The following is a 23,729-nucleotide window of genomic DNA, read 5'->3' on the forward strand; positions in this document are numbered from 1 at the left end:
TCATTGAAACACTTTTAGGCACAGGAGTATTTTTTTTAGCAGCTGGTGAAAAAAGCATCCACTAGATGTCACTACATCTCCATTAGTGTACTGTAAGTCATGTTGGAATACAATTTTACAATTATTATTTTTATGATGTGCAATTTGAAATCAATCCTGGCATACATAAATGTATATTAGGTTGACAAGTGTCTGACTTTCAGTGTTGTAGACATTAGACATTGTAACTGCAGTAGAAATGTGTTTACTTAACTGAGAGCATCATTTATGTTTAGTTTGCTTGTGTGCGTGCGCACCCGCTTTGATTTAAAGTGCTGCTAACATTACCGACCATGTGTTTTTCCCAGCACGTGACCTTCAGCCTGTTTGCGATAATTTAAGCATTAGACCACGCCCACTGTCCCCACCCATCCAAGCTCAGCCAATAAGGTTCTTGTTTTTATAGAAAGCAAGGAATTAACTATCACAACACAAGTGAAATAGTGTTCGAGGCAGGGTTACAAGTGGATTTTAAAATACAATTAGCTGAAAAGAAGATGTAAGGACAGAAAAGCTTGATGTTTCAGGTAAATATTCAATATATGTCATTCAAGGTTAAGCTAAATGCTACTTGTGTTGACCTTTCATTGTTCTTGTAAAAACACCTGACTATTGCATGTCTTTGCCTTTAGACATTTTGTAGTGAACAATGTTGAATTCTACTCTTGTCTTACTCACATAAATATGGGAATATAAATTAATACATATATGTATGTGTATGTGTGTGTGTATATATATATATATATACATATATGTATGTGTATATATATATGTATATATATACTATATATATATATAGTATATATATATATATATATATATATATATATATATATATATATATATATATATATATATATATATACTGTATATGCATATATATATCTATATATATATGCATAGACAGTATATATGCATATATATACACACAGTATATACATGTATATACACACACAGTATATATATATATATATATATATATATATATATATATATATATATATATATATATATATATATATATATATATATATATATATATATATATATATATATATATATATGTATATACACATACATATACTGTATATGCATATACTGTATGTGTGTGTGTGTGTGTATTTATGCATGTATGTGTGTGCAAGGACATAAGGGAAGGTTTCAATGTTGACAAGGTTTCATGTTGCATTCCAACAGTGTCAGTGACTAGGAAGTACACAACTGAAATGTAGAACACAACATGATCACTCACGTGTCTTGACTCTATAGTAGTGTTGTGAAATGATTACTTAAAAAAAATAAAAAATTAATCACAATTTTAATTTCGGGTTAATTTGCTTGCATAATTTAAATTATCTTAAAAAAAAAAAATATATATATATATATATATATATATATATATATATATATATATATATATATATATATATATATATTTATTTATTTTTTTTGGACACAAATGCAATTTTATAATCAGAGTGTCATACAGGAACATTTTTAAAATGCTTATGTTGAATCCACCACATTTATTTATCTCACACTTATCACTCTTCTTTACACCGACGTATGCATTGACCAGATCATCGATCTTAAAACAACCTGTGCCGCCTTTCAGGTAACCATCCACGTTGTGCTGAAAATCTTAATTTCCCCTCAGGGATTATTAATGTATTTCTGATTCTGATTCTGATTCTGATTAAGGTAAAAGAGCATGTACTGTACATTACAGTCAAAATAAATTGTGCGGGTTGTCTGCGTATAGACATGATTAGTGTGATATTTTTTTGACAGCCCTGTTTTATAGCAAAGGTGATTTCAGCACAAATTGTTAGTCATTTGTTTTTTGTTTTGCTGTTGGCAACATGTGTTAGCACGTCTGCCTCAAAGAGAGATCAATAAGACCTATGCTAATAATAATCCTCCATTTTGACATTGATCGTCAAGAGTTGTTATTCCTTACTATGTAAAGCACTACACAATTTTTGAATTGCATCACAAGATGGCCAGGGTTATGTATTGTTGTTGTTGTTGTTGTTGTTATGCATGACCTGAAGTTATTTAAAGAGTCTACGCTATACTTGGCGTTTTGGTTGCAACAAATAAATCCACCTGTGATCTTGTTTTCCTCAGAACCATATTCAATATGCATCTGTAGTCTGGACTTTGAGCGACTGGGTCAACAATGGTCCGTTACCTCAGCATCAATTTAAGGTCTATGGACAGGAGTTTGAGATCATACTGTAAAATGAGATACCTTATAGTTCTCTTCAGAAGGTCCCCACATTCAGGCCATGAAGCACTCCACCTCCGTAGATATTCATTATTATCACCTCATCTTTCCAGATTTGAACAAAGAGCTATTTTTACACATTTTAATCTGTGTAAAGGAATCGTTCTTAGGGTTTTTTCCAAAGAAATAAGTCATCTGCAGATTGTGCGATGCTATTCGTCCTCAGACAGGCATGCTTTCAAAGCTCACGCTCCTATTGGGGTCATTGAGGACACACAGAACAGTGTTAAGTTAGCCTCTCTGGGAGGACCCCTGGGTCAATCTTTTTATCGGTTGTCCAGACATATTAACTTTTATTTCAAGAACAAGGATACTGTGCCCATAGCTGAAAATGGCGGTGATGCTGTCACAACTCCGACATATCTTGGTGTGAGACAAAAGCGTTTTCAAAGTCAGCAGGCAGCTGGAAACATTACATCCAAAGGCAAAGACAGAACAGAACCCTTGAAGGAAAGGAAGGAGATCTTGGATCTTGAGGTCCAGAATAAATCTGGACTGCAACTTTTTCACATCAGTTCTTTGGCGACAAGATTTGGCGAGAGCTACAATTACGTCGCCAGTCATATTAACTCCGTCTTCTCTCAGGGTTTTTCCAAAGTGAAAGTTGCAGAGAAAGATGAAATCATGTCTTCAACCACAGGGTCCAACAGAAGACAGAAAAGGAGAAACATACATAGTAATCGCATCATAACTTTCAGAGAGAGTGGAATAAAATCAAGTATGGAGCAGGCAACAGTGGAACCTAACCATGGCAACAGCTGGGAGGATAGCTACCGTCACTTTGCAAGACACATCAACAGTTACTTTGGTGCAAAAGTTGCTGATGATGCTAGCCATCAGAATCCAACTGAAGCAACTCTACAGTCTAAATCACAGAAAGACATTAATGAACACCTCAACAACCCTGAAACTGACTTTTTCCACAACACCCATAACTCAACCAATTTTGGGGAGAATCATTTCCAGATGTCAAGTCATATTAATCAGTATTTCAAGGTGTCCAGCAGGTTGGAGGACACAGGCACAAATCTCCAAAATGCGACAAACTCGCTCAATGCAGACAGAAAGAAGACTTTCCCCTTCATGGACTACTTCCGTCTCCCCACAAAAGCCATACCTGACCTGCTGGGGGCTTACCTGAATCAGGACCGTCTGTCCATGACCAGAAAGCCTGCCATGACATCGCCAGGAGCCGGGTTGAATAAAAAGGTGAGCCAATGACACCTCCTACGAGATTCAAATCAAGAATATAATAGCCTTCAGTTTGCATGTGCTATTAATACATTTTGTGTTGCTTGTTGTCAGCTTGTTGTAAGCCAGAAGCAGGCAGAAGAACTAGTACATGGGTTGATCCAAGGCCTGAGGCAGGCTTCCTCTGTAGAGGCCCTGACGACCTTTGTGGAGGCGCTGAATGACCACCTGATCCGTTACCCATCATGCAAAGCTTTAATGTGGCAGGTCAGTTGCAAGCAAAACAATTACATTTGAGCATAAACTCCTGTTAATTCCTTAAATTAACCAGGAAAAAACAGCTGTTACATTACTGAGACAGCGGCGGGTCTATGGAAACAACCAGGTTCTTCAGAGTGCCATAAGAGAAGCTTTGGCTCTTATTGGCTATGTTGACCCGGTCAAAGGGCGTGGCATCAGAGTGCTTTCTATTGATGGTGGTGGTACAAGGTAAGAGAGTCGTGGTTTGTTTATATGGTTAAACATAAAAATGCCATTCTGTTTTACATAAATGCCACTAAATTAGGTACACATACAAATTTATTATGAGTGCTGTATCAAATAAATCTGCTTTTACAATTATAATTATGCTCGGGTAGTATATTGTGTCCTCTCATGTAGCTATAAATACCAAACCAAACCATTAGAAACAGCTATCAGTATGATGCAATGCAGTTCTACACCACTGTAACCCACAACCACACTAACAAATGTACTGTTACTGTGTTGTTTGAATTGCTAAATGCTTATAAGCTTAATTGGTTCTCTGAGGGAGTTCTTAACTCAAAACACATGTATCTCAAATCAATGTCTCAATAATTTACTTTGTGCTTGTCCAATAAAAAACATTACCAGGAAACATGTTTTTTAAAAAGAAAAACAGACTTTTAGATAAGAAAAATTGTAATAAAACAATACAATATAATGTAGTACTGACAACTACAATAATCATAATAATAATGTACAACATTTACCTTTGAGATAAGACGTTTGCGGTATCTTTTCCATATGTTCATGGATAAATGTCCCTTGTTTAGATGTTATTACATATACATATATTAGGGGTGTAGTGGTACACAAAAAATTTGGTTGGGTGCGTACCTTGGTTTAGAGGTCACGGTTCAGTTCATTTTCGGTACAGTAAGAAAACAACAAAATATAAATGTTTTGGTTATTTATTTACCAAATTTGTAAACAATGGCATAACATACAAAATGTATACACACAGGGTCCATTGCCAGGGTTAATGTGGTCAACGTATATAAAATAAAAACTAAATAAGCTAAGGCTCAGAATGGTTTCTTAACAAAACTTTTCTACATATGAAGTGCTTTTTTTGATTGATTGATTGATTGATTGATTGAGACTTGTATTAGTAGATTGCACAGTACAGTACATATTCCGTACAATTGACCACTAAATGGTAACACCCGAATACGTTTTTCAACGTGTTTAAGTCGGCGTCCACGTTAATCAACATTAAACTGCCTCAAGTTGTTGCTCAGATTAAATAAAATGAAAAAACTTTTCTTCTACATATAAAAAGTGCAACATTAAACTGTTTCAAGTCAACTCAGCCTCAGATTAACTTTTCTCCCCCCCAACCTGGCTAACTTGGCAGTAAGAGGTGGGAGCTGTTTGCTCGTCTTGTATCTTTGTTGAAGCGATGTTCACTTGGGGGTGGTGCCGCTTCAAATGGGTTAGCATGTTTGACGTGTTGGCAGAAGGATGCCTTACCGCTGCTGAACAATGTCGGCAAACCTCCGTCCTCCGCACCGCGCAGCCGAAGTGTTCCCAAACGGGAGATCTTAACGAGGCAGGAGGGTCTTCCAGCTCTGGCTTTTATATATTGTCGTAGCCCGGTCGTTGCTAGCATGCCGTGTGTTGTACCTCGGTGTGCATTGTTTACAACACGTGCGCTACGCTACTTAATATGTCCGTGTGGAAACTCGTTCGGTACACCTCCGAACCGAACCGAAACCCCCCTACCGAAATGGTTCAATAAAAATACACATACCGTTATACCCCTAACATATATACATCCTTGGCTGGTGTTCGACTTCTACTTTTTCAGTATGTTTCAAACTAGCAGTGATATATTCAAACTGCTTTACCAAGTGGGTGACACACTGTGCCATTCTTTTGATGATTTCTTTCTTTAATTCAATGCATATCATCCACTTCTACTCAGCACTGTCCTTTACGTTGACTTCCTTACTTCCCTTTTGTTGGTAAAAAGAAAGTTATATCCATCTCTAGCTTAAGCTAATGCTAGCGATTTAGAGCAGATGTTTTCGTCTGATCTCAAGGGGTAAACTGTGGCATTCGATACGCCAACTAATAGCGTGGATGCTTTTAACAAACACTTTTGCTTGCAACTTAAAGGGGAACCGCACTTTATTTGGAATTGTGTCTATCGTTCACAATCCTTATTAGAGACAAGAAGACAAAATGTTTTTTTGTTTTTTTTTCGCTGTCTAACATAAAAATTGTCTTATTTTTGGTGGCTAGCAAAGTAGCTAATGAGAGCCATCAATTTTACCACTAAATCACTTTAAAAATGCATTCAAAACAGTCAATACAACACTTAATTTACGTTCCGTAACCTGTGTAATAACCAAACTGTAGCGACATTGTTATTGTAAGAGCAAACTCGTTTTCTAGCATACTAACACATTGGCGAGTTACGGTATTAGCTGTAGAAGCTAACTACGGCAAGAGGTAAGCTAGCTTCTACGTCAGCACAGAACGCGTTTGAGTTTGTAATGCACAACATTGCGATAGGACACCAATCTGTACTGACTGAAAAACATGAACAATCATATTACAGTGTCTGTAAAGTATTAGCCCACATTTCATATTTTGTTTGTACACAGCTATCCAGACAGCGTATGCTGTCTGTCATGATACACGCATGATGTGCTGCATGTATCATAATCAATATAAAGTGTGACTCACTCGATGGACAGTTTTCTGTTTGGTCCCGCTGGCCAGGGACGTTTTTTCCGGTTAATTATGGGTAAGCGGTCCATTTATGTCCAAATAGCTTGGCTTCAAGTTCCACATTTTGCAGCTTCGATTCTCTTTCACCTCACTCTCTCGGCTTCCGTCTGCTCAAACGTTTCACTCTTCCTTTGTGCTCGCTTCTAGAAGCAGTAGTTCATCCTCCATAAATTCAGCTTCAAAAAGATAAGGTTGCGAATCCTTATATGTCCATAAATATGAAAACTTTCCAGGAAGATTGTGAAAACCGGCTTTGGAAAACCACAAATTCTGGAGAGCCAAATTCCCTACCGTGATTGGTATGTTCGTCCAGCTCCATACACAACACTGTCAAGTGCCATTCATAATAATACTCGCGGGCCACACTTACATCAAACTTTCACATTAAGGAAGTGGGCCACAAAATATCGTTTGCATGCCCCGAGTTTAAGACTCCTGGTTCAAATCTAAACTCCAAACATACCAGAACAAGCTAGTCAGATTACTTCAAGACCTCCACCCCAGATCCCACCTCACTCCTACCCACTTCTCTAAAGTGGGCTGGCTCAAGGTGGAGGACAGAGTTAGACAACTTGCACTGAGCCTAGTCTATAAAATCCACTACACCTCCCTGATACCGAAGTACATGTCAAACTACTTCCTTAACGTAAATGACCGCCATAACCACAACACCAGGGGGAGCTCCACTAACCACGTTAAACCCAGATTCCGAACTAACAAAGGTCTTAACTCATTCTCTTTCTATGCCTCAACAATGTGGAATGCGCTCCCAACAGGTATAAAAGAAAGGGCATCTCTATCCTCCTTCAAAACCGCAATAAACGTTCACCTCCAGGCAGCTACAACCCTAAACTAACACCCTCCCCGGATTGCTAATAATCAAATGTAAACAATCAAATGCAGATACTTTTTCTTATGCCTTCTAATCTCTCTCTCTCTCTATGTCCACTACTTGCTGTCCATATCCTACCCCGCCCCCACACCCCTGATTGTAAATAATGTAAATAATTCAATGTGATTATCTTGTGTGATGACTGTAATAGGATGATAGTATATATCTGATAGTATATATCTGTATCATGAATCAATTTAAGTGGACCCCGACTTAAACAAGTTGAAAAACGTATTCGGGTGTTACCATTTAGTGGTCAATTGTACGGAATATGTACTTCACTGTGCAACCTACTAATAAAAGTCTCAATCAATCAAAAAAAGAGGATGGTTGGGTTGATTAAGCGTGCCATAGTGGCAGTCGTGAGTTCAGTGGGATTCACTTAAAACCAACTCTAACTCTTAGTAGCATGCGTGATTTGGGGGACTAGGAGGAAATATTGTTGTGTTACAAACTTTTGCGTGATGTTGCTTTTTTATTTGTGTTTATTCATATTCATCATGTGACAGAGAATGTGGCAGTGTGTCATAATTATGACGTCAGCTGGATTATAAAATATATCGACAGCAGTATCATTAGTCCACAATTTTAATGGTCTTTCTGGATCGAACCAATTTGAAACCAGTACCAAAAATACTGGTACATGATTTAGTTCTGTCGTAATTAGTTTCCTCTGCTTTTTCAACTCTTTTTGTACCACTTTGCTATTTGTCTTATATCGGGATGTGTGCCTAAATAAATAAATGACAGCTTTAACATGCAAACAAGACATATTTTATATACAATCTTGATTTTTTTAATTTACCACCTGCAAAAGGCCAAAATAGGACAAAGAAAATGGGCAGCCATTTAAATTTGAAGTAACCTGACATAATCAGAATTAGTTTTACAAACCAATCTGGGAAAGACCTAAAGACAGTAGGACAGTTTGTCTGTCACATATGTTTGGGTCCAATAGATCAACAAGCAAAGAGTTAAAAGGCTGTTTGCAACTTTTTTTAAATGTCAATATTTTTCACAATTACCTAAGTATATTGAATAAAAAAATGTTTGTCTTCCAGAGGTAAGAGTCTGGCATTCAGGCTTGTCACTCATGAAAATATGTCTTCGCTGTTTGTTACTACAAAATTTGTAAGTCTGCCCTGATTAGAACACACACAAGCCTTTTGTATCCAGAAGTAGGAACATTGTCGAACGTTCGCTGCTATGGAAACGGGAATAAATGCGCCAAAGAATGAGTTACGGCAATGATTAAAATGACTGAAATACGGTAAATATTGTAAATATGACATACTGTTATTATGTGTCTGCTACTACATTATATGTATACTTGCAGTGTGTATATAAAACGTTGATGGAAGGTTTTGAAGTTGTTTTAGAGGGCTTTGAAGGCTACAATAGTTAGCCACATCTTCCAAGTGTTTTTTATCATCTTTAAAATAAAAGACATGTGTGTTCTTGTCTCTCATAATGATTGTGAACGATGGGCAAAATTCCCAAAAAAGTGCAGTTCACCTTTAAAGCATAACACGAAGCCGAGACACAGTCTTATGTTGAGGTAGCACTGTAGTTGTAAATTAACGCTCTGGCAACCTCTATGTTTGCGCTCAAAATGTACGCCTGTACACAGGGTGTTGAGCTGTTTTTGTTGTATTGTGTGTGTCCAGAGGTGTGGTGCCTCTGCAGGTATTAAAATTACTGGAAGCAGAGACAGGAAAGAAGGTCCATCAGCTGTTTGACTACATTTGTGGGGTCAGCACAGGTAACTAAGAGCTGAAAGTACGATCTTGTGGCAATAAAAAAGGCAAAAGTCATCAGTGTCACATTGTGACACTATAGGTGCTGTGTTGGCCTTCATGCTTGGCCTGGCCCATTTTTCCCTGGAGGAGTGCGCTGACATGTATCGCCGCTTTGGCTCTGAAGTATTCCGTCAGAACCGTTTGGTTGGCACGGTGAAAATGGGCTGGAATCACTCTTACTATAACACAGAGACTTGGGAAACCATACTAAGGTATGCACACAGTCAACGCTATGTAGTTGTGGTATAGGTGTATTAATGAGTTGGTATTGTAATCAGAGAGAAGCTTGGTGATAGAGTGCTCATCAAAACAGCCAGTGATGAGTTGAGCCCCAAGGTAAGCACAAAGTTCCTTTTTCATTTTGCGAGATTTGTTCAAAGTTAACCTGAGGCTGCTCTTTGTTCCTATGTTTTCAGGTTTCAGCTGTCAGCGCAGTGGTCAACTGGGGCAACAGTCCAAAGGCCTTCGTCTTCTGCAATTACAACCATAAACCAGGATCTCTGAGCCGCTATCCAGGAGGTTCTGGCTACCCCATGTGGCAGGCAGTGCGAGCGTCTTCAGCCGCTCCGGGATACTTTCAGGAATTCCCCTTGCAAAGTGATATCCACCAGGTTAGAAAATGATGTTGCTTGAAGCTCCCCTCTACAGTAGGTCAAACTTGTATTGATAAAATTCAAATATACGGCGTGGCTCGGTTGGCAGAGCGGCCGTGCCAGCAACTTGAGGGTTCCAGGTTCGATTCCCGCTTGCCCCATCCTAGTCACTGCCGTTGTGTCCTTGGGCAAGATACTTTACCCACCTGCCCCCAGTGCCACCCACACTGGTTTAAATGTAACTTAGAAAATGGGTTTCACTAGAGAAAAGCGCTATATAAATATACTTGACTTCACTTCACATTTGTAAACAAGAAAAAATTAATAGTTCAGAAATGTTTCAAAAACCCATGTAATTGAATTGTATTGTTATTTATTTAGCAAAAATGTTTTTATATATTTTAAAATACAAATATAATTTACAATTTCCCATGACCCACTTGGTACAGATGAGACATTTTTAAAATAAATATTTTTTATGTTCAGAAATGCAAGTAAGTAAATTTGACATCCTGCAGTACTCAACAAATAATAAATAAATTGTTGTTTTTTCGATTTAAAATCTAATGGTTAACTTTAATATTAAATGTTAGCATTAAAATATAATTCATATGAAAAAAGCTTCTAAATACTGGTGTATTAACCAATACAGAAACTAAATAAAACTGGTTGTGGTAATTGCCAATGCTGTTAATTTAGTGCAGCAGTGCCACACCTTGCATTAAATGGCAGGTAAAAAAATATGTTAAGCCCTTTACATTATACTTTTTTTTAATCTGTGAAGTAAAAATAGGCCAAAAACCTGTCAAGTACCTCCCCTGATTTATATGTTTTCCACTGTAGGATGGAGGTATTATCATGAACAACCCCTGTGCCTTAGCTGTACATGAGAGCAGACTATTGTGGCCCCACCACCCATTCCAGTGTGTGCTGTCCCTCGGCACCGGTCGCTATGACAACCCAAAGAGAGGCCCTACAACTTCCACCAGTCTGAGGGCTAAAATCAGTAACCTGATTAGCAGTGCAACCGACACTGAAGGCGTCCACACACTTTTAGATGACCTGCTGGCCCGCGATGTCTATTTCCGCTTCAACCCCATGCTGAGTGCTGAGGTGACCCTAGACGAGAGCCGGCCGGAGGCCCTGGACCAGCTGGAGAGAGACACCCAGGTCTACCTAGAGAGAAACCGGCTAAAACTGGCTCGGCTCTGTTTGGTGCTCGGGGCAGAGCGATCGGCTGTTGGCAGAACCAAGGACTGGATCAGTGAGAGGACCTGGGTGATGAAGCAGAGATGGATGTAAGGTTGTGTTCACCCTTGTCAAGTTTGGTTCAGTCAAAATTGCTCTGCTGGTACAGATTATTTAGTCAAATGTGAACCTTGGGGTGAACAAACAAGCAGACTAAAATTGTTTGAGAGATGCATCTCAGTCCGGTTCATTTGGGAATGGTGGTATATGGTACATGTATGTGTATGTGTACGTGTATGTATGTATGTATGTATATATGTATGTATATGTATGTACATGTATACATGTATATATATATATATATATATATATATATATATATATATATATATATATATATATATATATATGTACAATATGTAAATATGTCTTTATATTTATGTATGTATATATACATATTTATGTATGTATATATACATATATATGTATGTATATGTATGTATGTGTATATATGTATGTTAATATGTATTTGTGTTTGTATATGTATATACATTTGTATAGACATATATAGATACGTGTATACTGTATATATATATATATATATATATATATATATATATATATATATATATATATACAGTATATATATGTGTGTGTGTATATATATATATATATATATACAGTATATGTATACAGTATACAGTATCTATACATAATACACATATATAAGTTAGCAATGCCACGTTATGTTAACAGTCATGTATTTTTAAACAAAAGCTCTACACGATGAAATGATTTTCAGTAAGTGCTTGATGATGGGTCGTGGTTCTACATGAGTTGGCTAACACATAGCATATCCTAGACGAGAGCATGGGTGTCAAAGTCAAATGATCTATGGCCCCCGGGATGATATTTGATTAGTATTAGATTCGGCCCGCAGGCCACAGCCGCCTGCTGCTGTTTTGCACGCACCAATACTCTCATCAGTGTTGGCACTAAGAATTTTCAAAATGGTATCAAGTCATAAAAATGGGGTCCCACAGTCAATGTTTGGGGTCCCACTTTTTTGTAACCGTTTTGAAAAAAAATGATAAATGTATGCATTATCCTGTGATATCTCGCATTCTATATTGTGTTTTGGAAAAAGGTTGTCCTAAACGCTACTTAATTCATTACAAAAATAATACAAAAGAAAACAAATTTGCATGCATATGTAAATTTATTTAGTTATAAACATTAATTCACTTTCTTCTTTCCTTCATGGATCTAAACTTTACTGCTGCCGGTATTTTTTTCTATATTTTTATTGTAATATTTACAGAATGTGTTTGTTCTATTTTTGGCCAAAGTAAGACAAAGAAAACAATCGGAAGTTGTCTTTATTTTTTTATTTTAATGCCATGATTTTAATAGTCCGGCCTGCGTGTGCACAGATTTTCCTCCGTGCTAAAATTAGTTTGACACCCCTGACTGTATGCATATACAATTAAAAAATATTACACATCAATTTATATTTATGTATAATTATTAGGGCTGTCAAAATTAAGAAGTTAACTCATGTGATAAGCTAAAAATACAGCCTTTATGTTGATTTAAAAAAGATTAACATTAAAAAATAATTATGCAAGTGAGTAATAACCTGTGATTAATCATGATAAAGCTGAATTCAAAAGTGTTTAATCTGATTTAAAAAAAAATAAATAAATAAATCATTTAACAGCACTAATAGTTATGTACAGATGTATACAGTATATTGTGCAATTGTAAACTCTGGTCCAGACCAGAGTACCAAACCACAAAAGTGAACATAGCCTAAAATGGTTTGAATAGTCCAGCCTCACTTGATACAACCGATAACCTGCTATGTAGTTAATATTCAATTATTATATTTATGGGTCATTTTTGTATACAAACAAAATGATATAGCTTTTATACATGGTTAGTTGTATTTAGTTTTTGGTAACAATGGTACTGAGTCTTAAGTATTACCTACTTTTATTTAATTTACAGTATCATTAGGACAATTCATTTAGTCTCAAAAATATATTCTTAAAAAATTACAATAACATTACTTAGGTGTTTTGTACTTATCATCTACTATCCCTGTTAGCTTGTTGTTGTTAGTATCTACTGTAGCTTTAGCAATTGTTTCAACAACTAACAATTTACAGACAATTTTTTTCTGTACGACTCGAAGCAGAAATGTGTGAGGAAAGCATGTTGACGCACTTTATTTTGGAAAAAGAAAATACAGCCATATAGTTATTAACCAGGCATTCAAATTTTGCAACTCCTATTTATCTGTGGATTTTTTTAAAAATATAATGTTGTGATATTTGTTATTAAGAATAAATCCATATTTATTTCAAATTTAATGTGTATTTTTCTCACCAGCTGTCCACTCTACTTTGCATCAACCCAGGCTATGAATCAGTTTTGACAAACGGTGTAAGAGTTTATCATTAAGTGAGAGGCCATCCAATCACTGAATATCAGGAGTTAAATCCCACCCATATGTCTCGTAGCTGAGAACGCCACAATAGGCCTGCTTTATTCCAAACAATGGTCTATTGACTAAATGTGCCTGTGCCAGTCACAGTTAAGATACAAGGTCAGTGGAGAAATCCACATGCGACTTAGTATTTGCTCCTCTGATATCCACCTCACAAAGGGTATTGTAATGTTTGAAATGAGTCGTGGTTGCTTTTCTAATATGGCACGCTAGTCCGAGTTTGTATTTCTCCACTGCCCTCCCACTGGCTATATTTGTTTGGATTCCACTATGCGTGTATTCTCCGAGGCCTAGTGGGACCGGGGTTTTGAGCAGCTATCCTGGAGAGCTTTTGATGTCTTGTCTCTAAGCCTCACTTACCTGGTGGAGACGCGAGCAAGACTGAAGATGGAAAGGAAATAGAGGTTGGTTTCCACGGCAACACATTAAAAGGGACCCAAGAATTACTCCGGTACTTCCAGGTAGGACTGTCACTACCATCACCATTACCAGACTTTTTTTTTTTATGTTCCCATTGAAATGCATCTGAAGTGGAGTTAGTGTTGCCATGTGAAGGAGGCTTCGTGTCCTTAAGATTGTTTTTAAGACAAACATCAATGGAGGTCAAGGTTTTAATGATCTCACTCAGTCTCACTCGAGTAGTTGGCGGGATGGAGAAGTGCATCAACAGGTTGTGCAAAAGTGGGAAATTATCTCTCAATGTCATGATCGCTCGTGACTGTTTTGAACTTTAGTGTTGTTTTTAATAAATAACAATGGTAATTCAATTTATTATTGTTGTTATTATTATCATTTTTTCAGTGTTTTCTTCTTGTCCAGTGCTCTTTTTTTGGTTCTTCTTCCTGTTTGTGGTCTGTGTTGCTTGTACTTTATCAATGCTTGTGAGTGCTTTTCTCCTCACCTGTCCCTGATTGCCAATCAGTAGGATTTATCTGCCAGTGTCGTCTTCCTTGCAACACTAGTTCATTGTCTAATGTCCGTGTTAAGCCTTTTTGCTTACCTTACCATGATGTGATGCTTCTTCATTGTTGGTACCTAATAAAAGGACCTTCTATTTGCACACACCTGCATTCTCTGCATCCAGGGATCACGCCACCTTCCAGCATTCTCCATCTAACCAATTCCACAAACACATTTGTCGTTAAATCAACTCACATACTTTTTCAAGAAAATTCTGGAATTCCTTTGTTTCTTATGAATAGATCGCTTTTGAGTTTTACAACGTTTTGCTGTCTCATATAGCATTTTTTTTGTATTGCTCTGACTGTACATATTTAATTATAACATAAGAACTACTTCAAATGGTGACACAGAGATTAATGATTTTTTTATCCTCTTTAATTATCCCAAATTATTTGTTTGTTAGTGGCAGATATACAATTGATGTGTGTGTATATAAAGTGTGTGTTTGTGTGTGTAACGTATGTCTGCTCTTAGTGGGACTGTGCCGAAAATGTAATTTCAGTTCTTATGTGTCTTGTACATGTTAAAGAATGGACAATAATAAAGCATCCTATCCTATCCTATCCTGTATGTGTATGTATATATAAATATATGTATATATATATACATTTATAAATGTATTTGTATATGTACATATATATATATATATATATATATATATATATATATATATCTATATATATATATCTATATATATATATATAGATATATATATATATATATATAGATATATATAGATATATATATATATATATATATATATATATATATATATATATATATATATATATGTATATATATATATATATATATATATATATATATATATATATATATATATATATATATATATATATATATATATATATATATATATATTAATATATGTATGAATTAGTTATATTTTGTAAGTAGTTTTTATTCTCACCTGCGTCAAACTGGTCATGTTTAAACACAGGAAGTGAACCAACTATCAGTATTTGCTGTGATACAGAGAGGAGTAGAGTTAAATAAGCCTATAGCTTCTTCCTACTCCTTTTCGAACATGTTGAGTTGTGCAAGGGTTACTATGTGATGTTATGTACCATGTTGAGCATGTTTGAAAGAAATAAACTCTTAACATAATTCAACAGACAACCCTTGTGAAAACCGCATTCAAGCTAACATACATCAAATACACCATTTGTGAAATTATTGTTTTTTGGGGTTTTTTGAACAGCCAAGGTAAAATTCAGTATACGTCAGTCACACTCACTATGCTGTTTTCTTGAAAACAAAAAGGCAGGGACATATGACAAGAACATCATCGTACTGATAGTAATAATAATAATGGATTAGGAGCCAGATGAGGTGGTTTGGGCATTTGGTCAGAACGCCACCCGAACGCTTCCCTAGGGAGGTGTTTAGGGCACGTCCGACCGGTAGGAGGCCACGGGGAAGACCCAGGACACGTTGGCAAGACTATGTCTCCCGGCTGGCCTGGGAACGCCTCAGAAACCCCCTGGAGGAGCTGGACAAAGTGGCTTGGAGGAGAGGGAAGTCTGGGCTTCCCTGCTTAGGCTGCTGCCCCCACGACCCGACCTTGGATCAGCGGAAGAAAATGGATGGATGGATGGATTACATTAAAATATTTAATAATTTAGATTTAATTTTTCTCACAGAGAACTGAGAACCCATCATTCATTCACTCCACATTTACACGTGGATGGTGGTAAGCTTAATTTGTAGCCACAGCTGCCCTGGGGCAGACTGACCGAAGTGTGGCTGCCAATTTGCGCCTACGAAGCCTTCAGACCACCACTTATCATTTATTCACATTCATACACCAGTTTCTTTCCCAAGGACACAATGGCCTTGACAAGAATGGCAGAAGCTACAATCGAACAGGGAACCCTCAAATTGCTGGCATGGCTGGTCTACCATCTGAGCCACGCCGTCCCTTGAATGGAAAAAAAGTAAACATTCACTTGTAATGTTTGCTTTCCACTAGATCTTATGGACCACTGCCCCACTTGCTTTATCACCATTGGTCGCACTGATCTAGTATAAAATGTTCTTAGTCCAACCCTCCTTCACAGACACAGTATTGCAATGTGCAACTGATACGGGCAGATTGTGTCGCGGACCCCCACCCTCATCCCCCTTGTCTACAATCTGCTTCTATTCAAGCTCCGAGGTCCCACGTGCCAACGGAGACCCGCGATCATGGAGACAATCTTGTCGTCATGAGCTGACCTCTTCCTGTGCAGAGTGGTGCATGGCACTGATCTCTGCTCGATTGCACAAAAGTATGCCAAGAGCGATTGCGCCCGCTTATTTGCTTGGCCCGAGGCACAAGAGCGGCTGTTCACATCCTGCTCAATATGATGAATGGACGGTGATCTAAGATTCTGGTATCAGCTCCAACATGTGTTTGGATGCCTGAGAGCCTCTGCGAGTCAGCCCACTGTTGACAGCCCACACATAAATGCAGCCTATGATTCGTTAGAATGAACTTTCCTGAGTAGCAAGGACATGCATGCAGGGGTATGAAAACTAAACTCAGTTATTCTTAAAATATACAACTGTGTATTTTTAAGAAATATAAAAAAATAAATAATAGTCTCTGTATTTGTAAATAATGGGTGTTGTTGTCATGGAGCCATCTGACTTGAGGGTTGCCACATGCAAAATGCATGTGAGAGAAACAAACATTGCTTTCATACTGGGCTCAACAGTTATTCAGGGAACAATAAAGCCCACATTTAGATGTCATCAAAATCAGCAGGAATGCAATTTTGCCCCCGATAGGGATTATTCTCTGCTTTCTTGTGCTCATTTCTAGCCTATTTCTGAGAACCACTCTGACCTAAACAGACAGCATTAGAATAAATAAAAGTATTTCTCCACATCAACTCTCCGTGGCCACTAAGATAAAAGGTGTTCTGCACGGAGTTTCGCTTTATAATGCAAACGTTATAGTTTGAAAGAAACTAATTGTCGTAATGGTGAGTGCCTGTTGAAGAACAGTGAAGTGCAGAGAGTGTAGGTGGTTGTATGGCGCTCATTCATTATTCATCAGCTGGGTAGGCAGCGTGTAAGCGGCAGTGACGGACTCTAATACTGAGGTGTGACATCTCCAGGCTTCTTGACCTGACATTTTGTGGATTTATACATTATACCAAAAAATAAGAGAGACATTTGACAAAAAAAAAACAACAACAACTTTTCGATCATGATGGGGTGGATAGGAGGGACAGTCCAGAATAGACGCAACATGAGAAAGGTAGGTACAAATATCACTCACGGGCTAGTAGTATAAATTAAAGCAGTGTTTTTCAACCACTGTGTGTGCCGTGAGATACAGTCTGGTGTGCCGTGGGAGATAATCTAATTTCACCTAATTGGATTAAAAATATTTTTTGCAAACCAGTAATTATAGTCTGCAAATGATGTGTTGTTGTTGAGTCTGCAGAGTAACCGTGTATTACTCTTCCATATCAGTAGGTGGCAGCCAGTAGCTAATTGCTTTGTAGATGTCGGAAACAGCAGGAGGCAGCGTGCAGGTAAAAAGGTGTCTAATGCTTAAACCAAAAATAAACAAAAGGTGAGTGCCCCTAAGAAAAGGCATTGAAGCCTAGGGAAGGCTATGCAGAACAAAACTAAAACTGAACTGGCTACAAAGTAAACAAAAACAGAATGCTGGACGACAGCAAAAACTTACTGTGGAGCAAAGACGGCGTCCACAATGTACATCCGAACATGACATAACAATCAACAATGTCCCCACAAAGAAGGATAAAAACAACTGAAATATTCTTGATTGCTAAAACAAAGTAGATGTGGGAAATATCGCTCAAAGGAAGACATGAAACTGCTACAGGAAAATACCAAAAAAAGAGAAAAAGCCACCAAAATAGGAGCGCAAGACAAGAACTAAAACACTACACACAGTAAAACAACAAAAAACTCAAAATAAGTCAGGGAGTGATGTGACAGGTCGTGACAGTACACCTACTTTGAGACAAGAGCTATAGTGATGCATGGTTGGTTATGGTTTAAACTCATATCCAACAATTGAGACAACGACTTTTTACTGTCAACTGAGTTTCGTTTTTTAATGATTTCTGCTGGCGGTGTGCCTTTGGATTTTTTCAACGCAAAAAATGTGCCTTGGCTCAAAAAAGGTTGAAAAACACTGCATCAATGTATACATCTATAAATCATTTTCTTACACATAATTTTACTCCTTGCCAGGAATTATGACATCAGATTTGTGGCCTTTCTTTGTTGAACTGTCTTGAGTGCTTAACTGATTTTTTCCAGTTTAATAAATGTGCTTATTTCCATTGTCTCTCCAACCCTAACCCCTAAACTTCCATTTTCAACAATACTCTCTATATCCATTTTTACATCCTACCAATTTACCAACCGATATTCTTACCCCCGCCTTCCGCCCGAATGCAACTGGAATAGGCTCCAGCACCCCCGTGACCCCGAGAGGGACAAGCGGTAGAAAATGGTTGGATGGATGGATATTCTTGTGGTCATATACCGCTTCTTATTTCCTGGATTTGGACATTAAACAGCACATTGTAGATTTTATGTATTTATATTATATGTTTGAACTCTTTTTCCAACCAAGTTTGTTTCAACTATCTACAAAACTGATACAAATGACACAGTTTAGACGCGCGTGGCCTTTGTTAGCTTTCAGTAACTAGCCAGCCTGCTAACAACAACAATGTAGCCAACTGCGCTAACAAAGTCAAGGTTTGTAAAGTGAAAAACACTTTAGCTGCAACCAGAGATTATGGGGGGCAGGTGCTCAAGCAAGAAAAAAAAAAAGGTTCCTTAAATGATTCATACAATTATTATAATACGACATTTTCAAGTTTTATAGTAACACATACAAACTCAAATTATCAAATTGAATAAAAAATTAAATGTGTACACTATACACATTTATTATATATATTTATTTTTGAATGTGTGTACTGTACACACTTTTTCCCCACTGTTTTATGACACTGTTGAAGCATAAGCAGCATCACACTAATAGAAATATGAATCAAATATACCTCACCGGATTGTCTTAGCTCATCACAATTATTAGGACTTTATCAAAAACAAAACTAATGAATTTGTCTAATATACACTACCGTTCAAAAGTTTGGGGTCACCCAAACAATTTTGTGGAATAGCCTTCATTTCTAAGAACAAGAATAGACTGTCGAGTTTCAGATGAAAGTTCTCTTTTTCTGGCCATTTTGAGCGTTTAATTGACCTCACAAATGTGATGCTCCAGAAACTCAATCTGCTCAAAGGAAGGTCAGTTTTGTAGCTTCTGTAACGAGCTAAACTGTTTTCAGATGTGTGAACATGATTGCACAAGGGTTTTCTAATCATCAATTAGCCTTCTGAGCCAATGAGCAAACATATTGTACCATTAGAACACTGGAGTGATAGTTGCTGGAAATGGGCCTCTATACACCTATGTAGATATTGCACCAAAAACCAGACATTTGCAGCTAGAATAGTCATTTACCACATTAGCAATGTATAGAGTGTATTTCTTTAAAGTTAAGACTAGTTTAAAGTTATCTTCATTGAAAAGTACAGTGCTTTTCCTTCAAAAATAAGGACATTTCAATGTGACCCCAAACTTTTGAACGGTAGTGTATATAGCATTAAAACTGGTGTTAAATCATTACTCTGCATGTTGTCTGTCTGTCACGTTCGATAGCTCGGAGTTATCATACTAACTGGCGGAGAAAGGGACGTGAGTTTGAACTTCGATTTGAGCATGTCTTGGTTTTTGTTTTGTTGTTTTTTTAACTGATTCAACAGTAATTTGTAATGAAAATTAAGTTATTTGTTACAATTATTTGTCCCATTTTCCCGGATAATGTCCCATTTATTGAAATGCATTTGTTGACAAAATGCCCCCTCTCTCTATTCACAAGACAAGTAGGGGTGCATAAAAATCAATTCACATCCAAATCGCGATTATTTTGTATTCTGATTCCGAATGTGAAGTGAATTATATTTATATAGCACTTTTCTCTAGTGACTTAAAGCGCTTTACATTGTGAAACCCATTATCTAAGTTAGATTTAAATCAGTGTGGGTGGCACTGGGAGCAGGTGGGTAAAGTGTCTTGCCCAAGGACACAACGGCAGTGACTAGGATGGCAGAAGCGGGGATCAAACCTGGAACCACAGCACAGCCGCTCTACCATCCGAGCTATACCGCCCCAATGAATCAACTCATAATTTTCAAAAATTGATACTAAAAAAAAAAAAAATACTTTTTTTTTTCAAAAGGATCCATTTTTAAAAATACTATTTAGGCCATTTCAATGCAACCGGAAATAGCTTTTCTAACCCTGTCACCTGTTTTGAAAAAGTTTCATTATATTTATTATTTAATTATTATGTTTTTAACATGTAAAGCGTCTTTGGGTACTTAGAAAAGCGCTATATAAATCCCAGTTATTATTATTATTATTATTATACCAATTAATACATAGCGAAAATCGGTTTGAATCGAGAGTCACATTGAACCGAGTATTGTTTCTAATTCGAATTAAAAATTAAAGTTAAAGGCCTACTGAAATGATTTTTTTTTATTTAAACGGGAATAGCAGATCCATTCTATGTGTCATACTTGATCATTTCGCGATATTGCCATATTTTTGCTGAAAGGATTTAGTAGAGAAAATCGACGATAAAGTTCGCAACTTTTGCTCGCTGATAAAAAAAACCTTGCCCCTACCGGAAGTAGCGTGACGTCACAAGCGGTAGTGCTGCTCACAATTCCCTGTTGTTTACAATGGAGCAAGAGATATTAGGAGCGAGAAAGTGACGATTACCCCATTAATTTGAGCGAGGATGAACGATTCGTGGATGAGGCACGTTAGAGTGAAGAACTAGAGGCAGTGCCGGACGTATTTTTTTTTCGCTCTGACCGTAACTTAGGTACAAGCTGGCTCATTGGATTCCACACTCTCTCCTTTTTCTATTGTGGATCACGGATTTGTATTTTAAACCACCTCGGATACTATATCCTCTTGAAAATGAGAGTCGAGAACGCAAAATGGACATTCAGAGTGACTTTTATCTCCACGACAATACATCGGTGACACACTTAGCTACTGAGCTAACGTGATAGCATCGTTCTCAAATGCAGATAGAAACAAAAGAAATAAACCCCTGACTGGAAGGATAGACAGAAGATCAACAATACTATTAAACCATGTACATGTAACTACACGGTTACATCAACAGCCGTGCTCACCTGCGTTCCAGCGATCGGCGGCGCGACGAAGGACTTCACCCATCATCGACGAAGCTCTTAGCATGAGCTAACGTGATAGCATCTGTCTCAAATGCAGATAGAAACAAAATAAATTAATCCCTGACTGGAAGGATAGACAGAAGATCAACAATACCACTATCAGGAGACACCGAACCAAACACTGGACATGTAAATACACGGTTAATGTGTATTCGACGCCTGTCGAAGCCTAGCAATGCTGTTGCTAACGACGCTAACTTAACAACGGGACCTCGTCAGAGCGATGCTAAAAACATTAGCGCTCCACCTACGCCGGCCAGCCCTCCTCAGCTCATCAACACCCGTGCTCACCTGCGTTCCAGCGTTTCACGATGCGGTCGGCGGCCCGGAGACGTAGGAAGTCAAGGTGAGTTCGCCGCTAGCGCGTCTGCTATCCAAGTCAAAGTCCTCGTTGTGTTGCTACAGCCAGCCGCATACACCGATCCCACCTACAACGTTCTTCTTTGCAGCCTCCATTGTTCATTAAACAAATTGCAAAAGATTCACCAACACAGATGTCCAGAATACTGTGGAATTTTGTCGAAGAAAACAGAGCTCTGTGTATTGGTCCAAACACTTCCGTGGATCTCTCGACGTCACGCGCATACGTCATCCTCCAAAGGCGTTTTGAACCGGAAGTTTAGCGGGAAATTTAAAATTGCACTTTATAAGTTAACCCGGCCGTATTGGCATGTGTTGCAATGTTAAGATTTCATCATTGATATATAAACTATCAGACTGCGTGGTCGGTAGTAGTGGGTTTCAGTAGGCCTTTAAAATTAAAGTACCAATGATTGTCACACACACACACACACTAGGTGTGGTGAAATTATTCTCTGCATTTGATCCATCACCCTTGATCACCCCCTGGGAGGTGAGGGGAGCAGTGAGCAGCAGCGGTGGCCGCGCCCGGGAATCATTTTTGGTGATTTAACCCCCAATTCCAACCCTTGATGCTGAGTGTCAAGCAGGGAGGTTTTGGGTCCCATTTTTATAGTCTTTGGTATGACTCGGCCGGGGTTTGAACTCACAACCTACCGATCTCAGGGCGGAGACTCTAACCACAAGGCCACTGAGGAGGTCACAGAATTGTCACTCCAAAAATCAGAATTGGATTGAATCATTCATTCCCCTCATGACAAGCGTCAGTTTTCAGTTGGATAAGGCTATTAATTTGTTTTTCTATTTTTTTTCTTTTTTTTCTTTCTTTCTTTAGCTTATTTCGAACATGAACACACTTACAGCGTAATACATCACACAGTTTCATATAATTTCAATTTACATCATGTCCGAAAAGGAGTTGGAAGAAGCAAAATGTATTTAATCCTACCCCTTTCCCACTTCAGAACGTTTACAAATATATACATTCATTTACTGACTTTTTTTTATAGTAAAATGACATCCGTGAATGAGTAATACATCAGTTTTGTAATATATAATTAAGTCAGTCATTATTAACATACTGAGATGAAGAATATTTTATTTTCAATAAGGTTGAAAGTATTTCTCATAATTCTTCTTCCTTGTACATTGTAAGCACTTTTAATTTGAACAATTTCTTAAACTGGATCATATCAGTACAATGTTTAACTTATTTACTTAATCCATTCCATAATTTAATTCCACATACTGATATACTAAAGGTTCTAAATGTTGTACGTGCATACAATTGTTTTAAATTAGATTTTCCTCTAAGGTTATATTTCTCCTGTTTAGTTGAGAATCAATCAATCAATCAATGTTTATTTATATAGCCCTAAATCACAAGTGTCTCAAAGGGCTGTACAAGCCACAACGACATCCTCGGTACAGAGCCCACATACGGGCAAGGAAAAACTCACCCCAGTGGGACGTCGGTGAATGACTATGAGAAACCTTGGAGAGGACCGCATATGTGGGTAAC

General features: G+C 37.5%; 2 protein-coding genes and 1 long non-coding RNA gene across 9 annotated transcripts in view; 2 read left to right on the forward strand and 1 right to left on the reverse strand.

Moving 5' to 3' along the window:
• The window catches only part of nfascb (neurofascin homolog (chicken) b), a 139,245-nt gene that overhangs the window by 92,325 nt on the left and 23,191 nt on the right, over nucleotides 1-23,729 (forward strand). For 3 of the 5 annotated variants that reach the window (XM_062053282.1, XM_062053286.1, XM_062053287.1), the window contains exon 1: nucleotides 13,860-14,007. The exons of 1 other annotated variant lie outside the window; for it this stretch is intronic. The gene's annotated coding sequence lies outside the window, so the exon portion shown is untranslated. Of the gene's footprint in view, nucleotides 1-13,859; nucleotides 14,008-23,729 lie in introns of those variants that run through there. One more of the 5 variants, XM_062053283.1, reaches the window with a different exon arrangement.
• LOC133653709 (calcium-independent phospholipase A2-gamma-like) lies at nucleotides 457-13,540 on the forward strand. Of its 3 annotated transcripts, none has more exons than XM_062053288.1 (10): nucleotides 457-566; nucleotides 2,170-3,538; nucleotides 3,635-3,787; nucleotides 3,852-4,009; nucleotides 9,122-9,216; nucleotides 9,294-9,465; nucleotides 9,532-9,589; nucleotides 9,670-9,864; nucleotides 10,690-11,144; nucleotides 13,429-13,540. In XM_062053288.1, exons 2-10 carry the CDS (start codon nucleotides 2,222-2,224, stop codon nucleotides 13,472-13,474), a joined length of 2,649 nt encoding a protein of 882 aa, XP_061909272.1. In that variant the 5' UTR covers nucleotides 457-566; nucleotides 2,170-2,221; the 3' UTR covers nucleotides 13,475-13,540. The 3 variants fall into 3 exon arrangements, with proteins under 3 accessions (XP_061909272.1, XP_061909273.1, XP_061909274.1); XM_062053290.1 differs by having other exon boundaries at nucleotides 479-566; nucleotides 2,915-3,538; XM_062053289.1 differs by lacking the exon at nucleotides 13,429-13,540 and having other exon boundaries at nucleotides 10,690-11,302.
• On the reverse strand, nucleotides 7,792-22,388 carry LOC133653711 (uncharacterized). The gene is made up of 4 exons (XR_009826764.1): nucleotides 22,139-22,388; nucleotides 21,788-21,869; nucleotides 14,612-14,659; nucleotides 7,792-11,120 (listed from the first exon to the last, which is right to left on the reverse strand). It is a non-coding gene; the product is annotated as an uncharacterized LOC133653711 (long non-coding RNA).

The sequence above is a fragment of the Entelurus aequoreus genome, linkage group LG07, assembly GCF_033978785.1.
Source record: "Entelurus aequoreus isolate RoL-2023_Sb linkage group LG07, RoL_Eaeq_v1.1, whole genome shotgun sequence".
NCBI lineage: Eukaryota > Metazoa > Chordata > Actinopteri > Syngnathiformes > Syngnathidae > Entelurus > Entelurus aequoreus.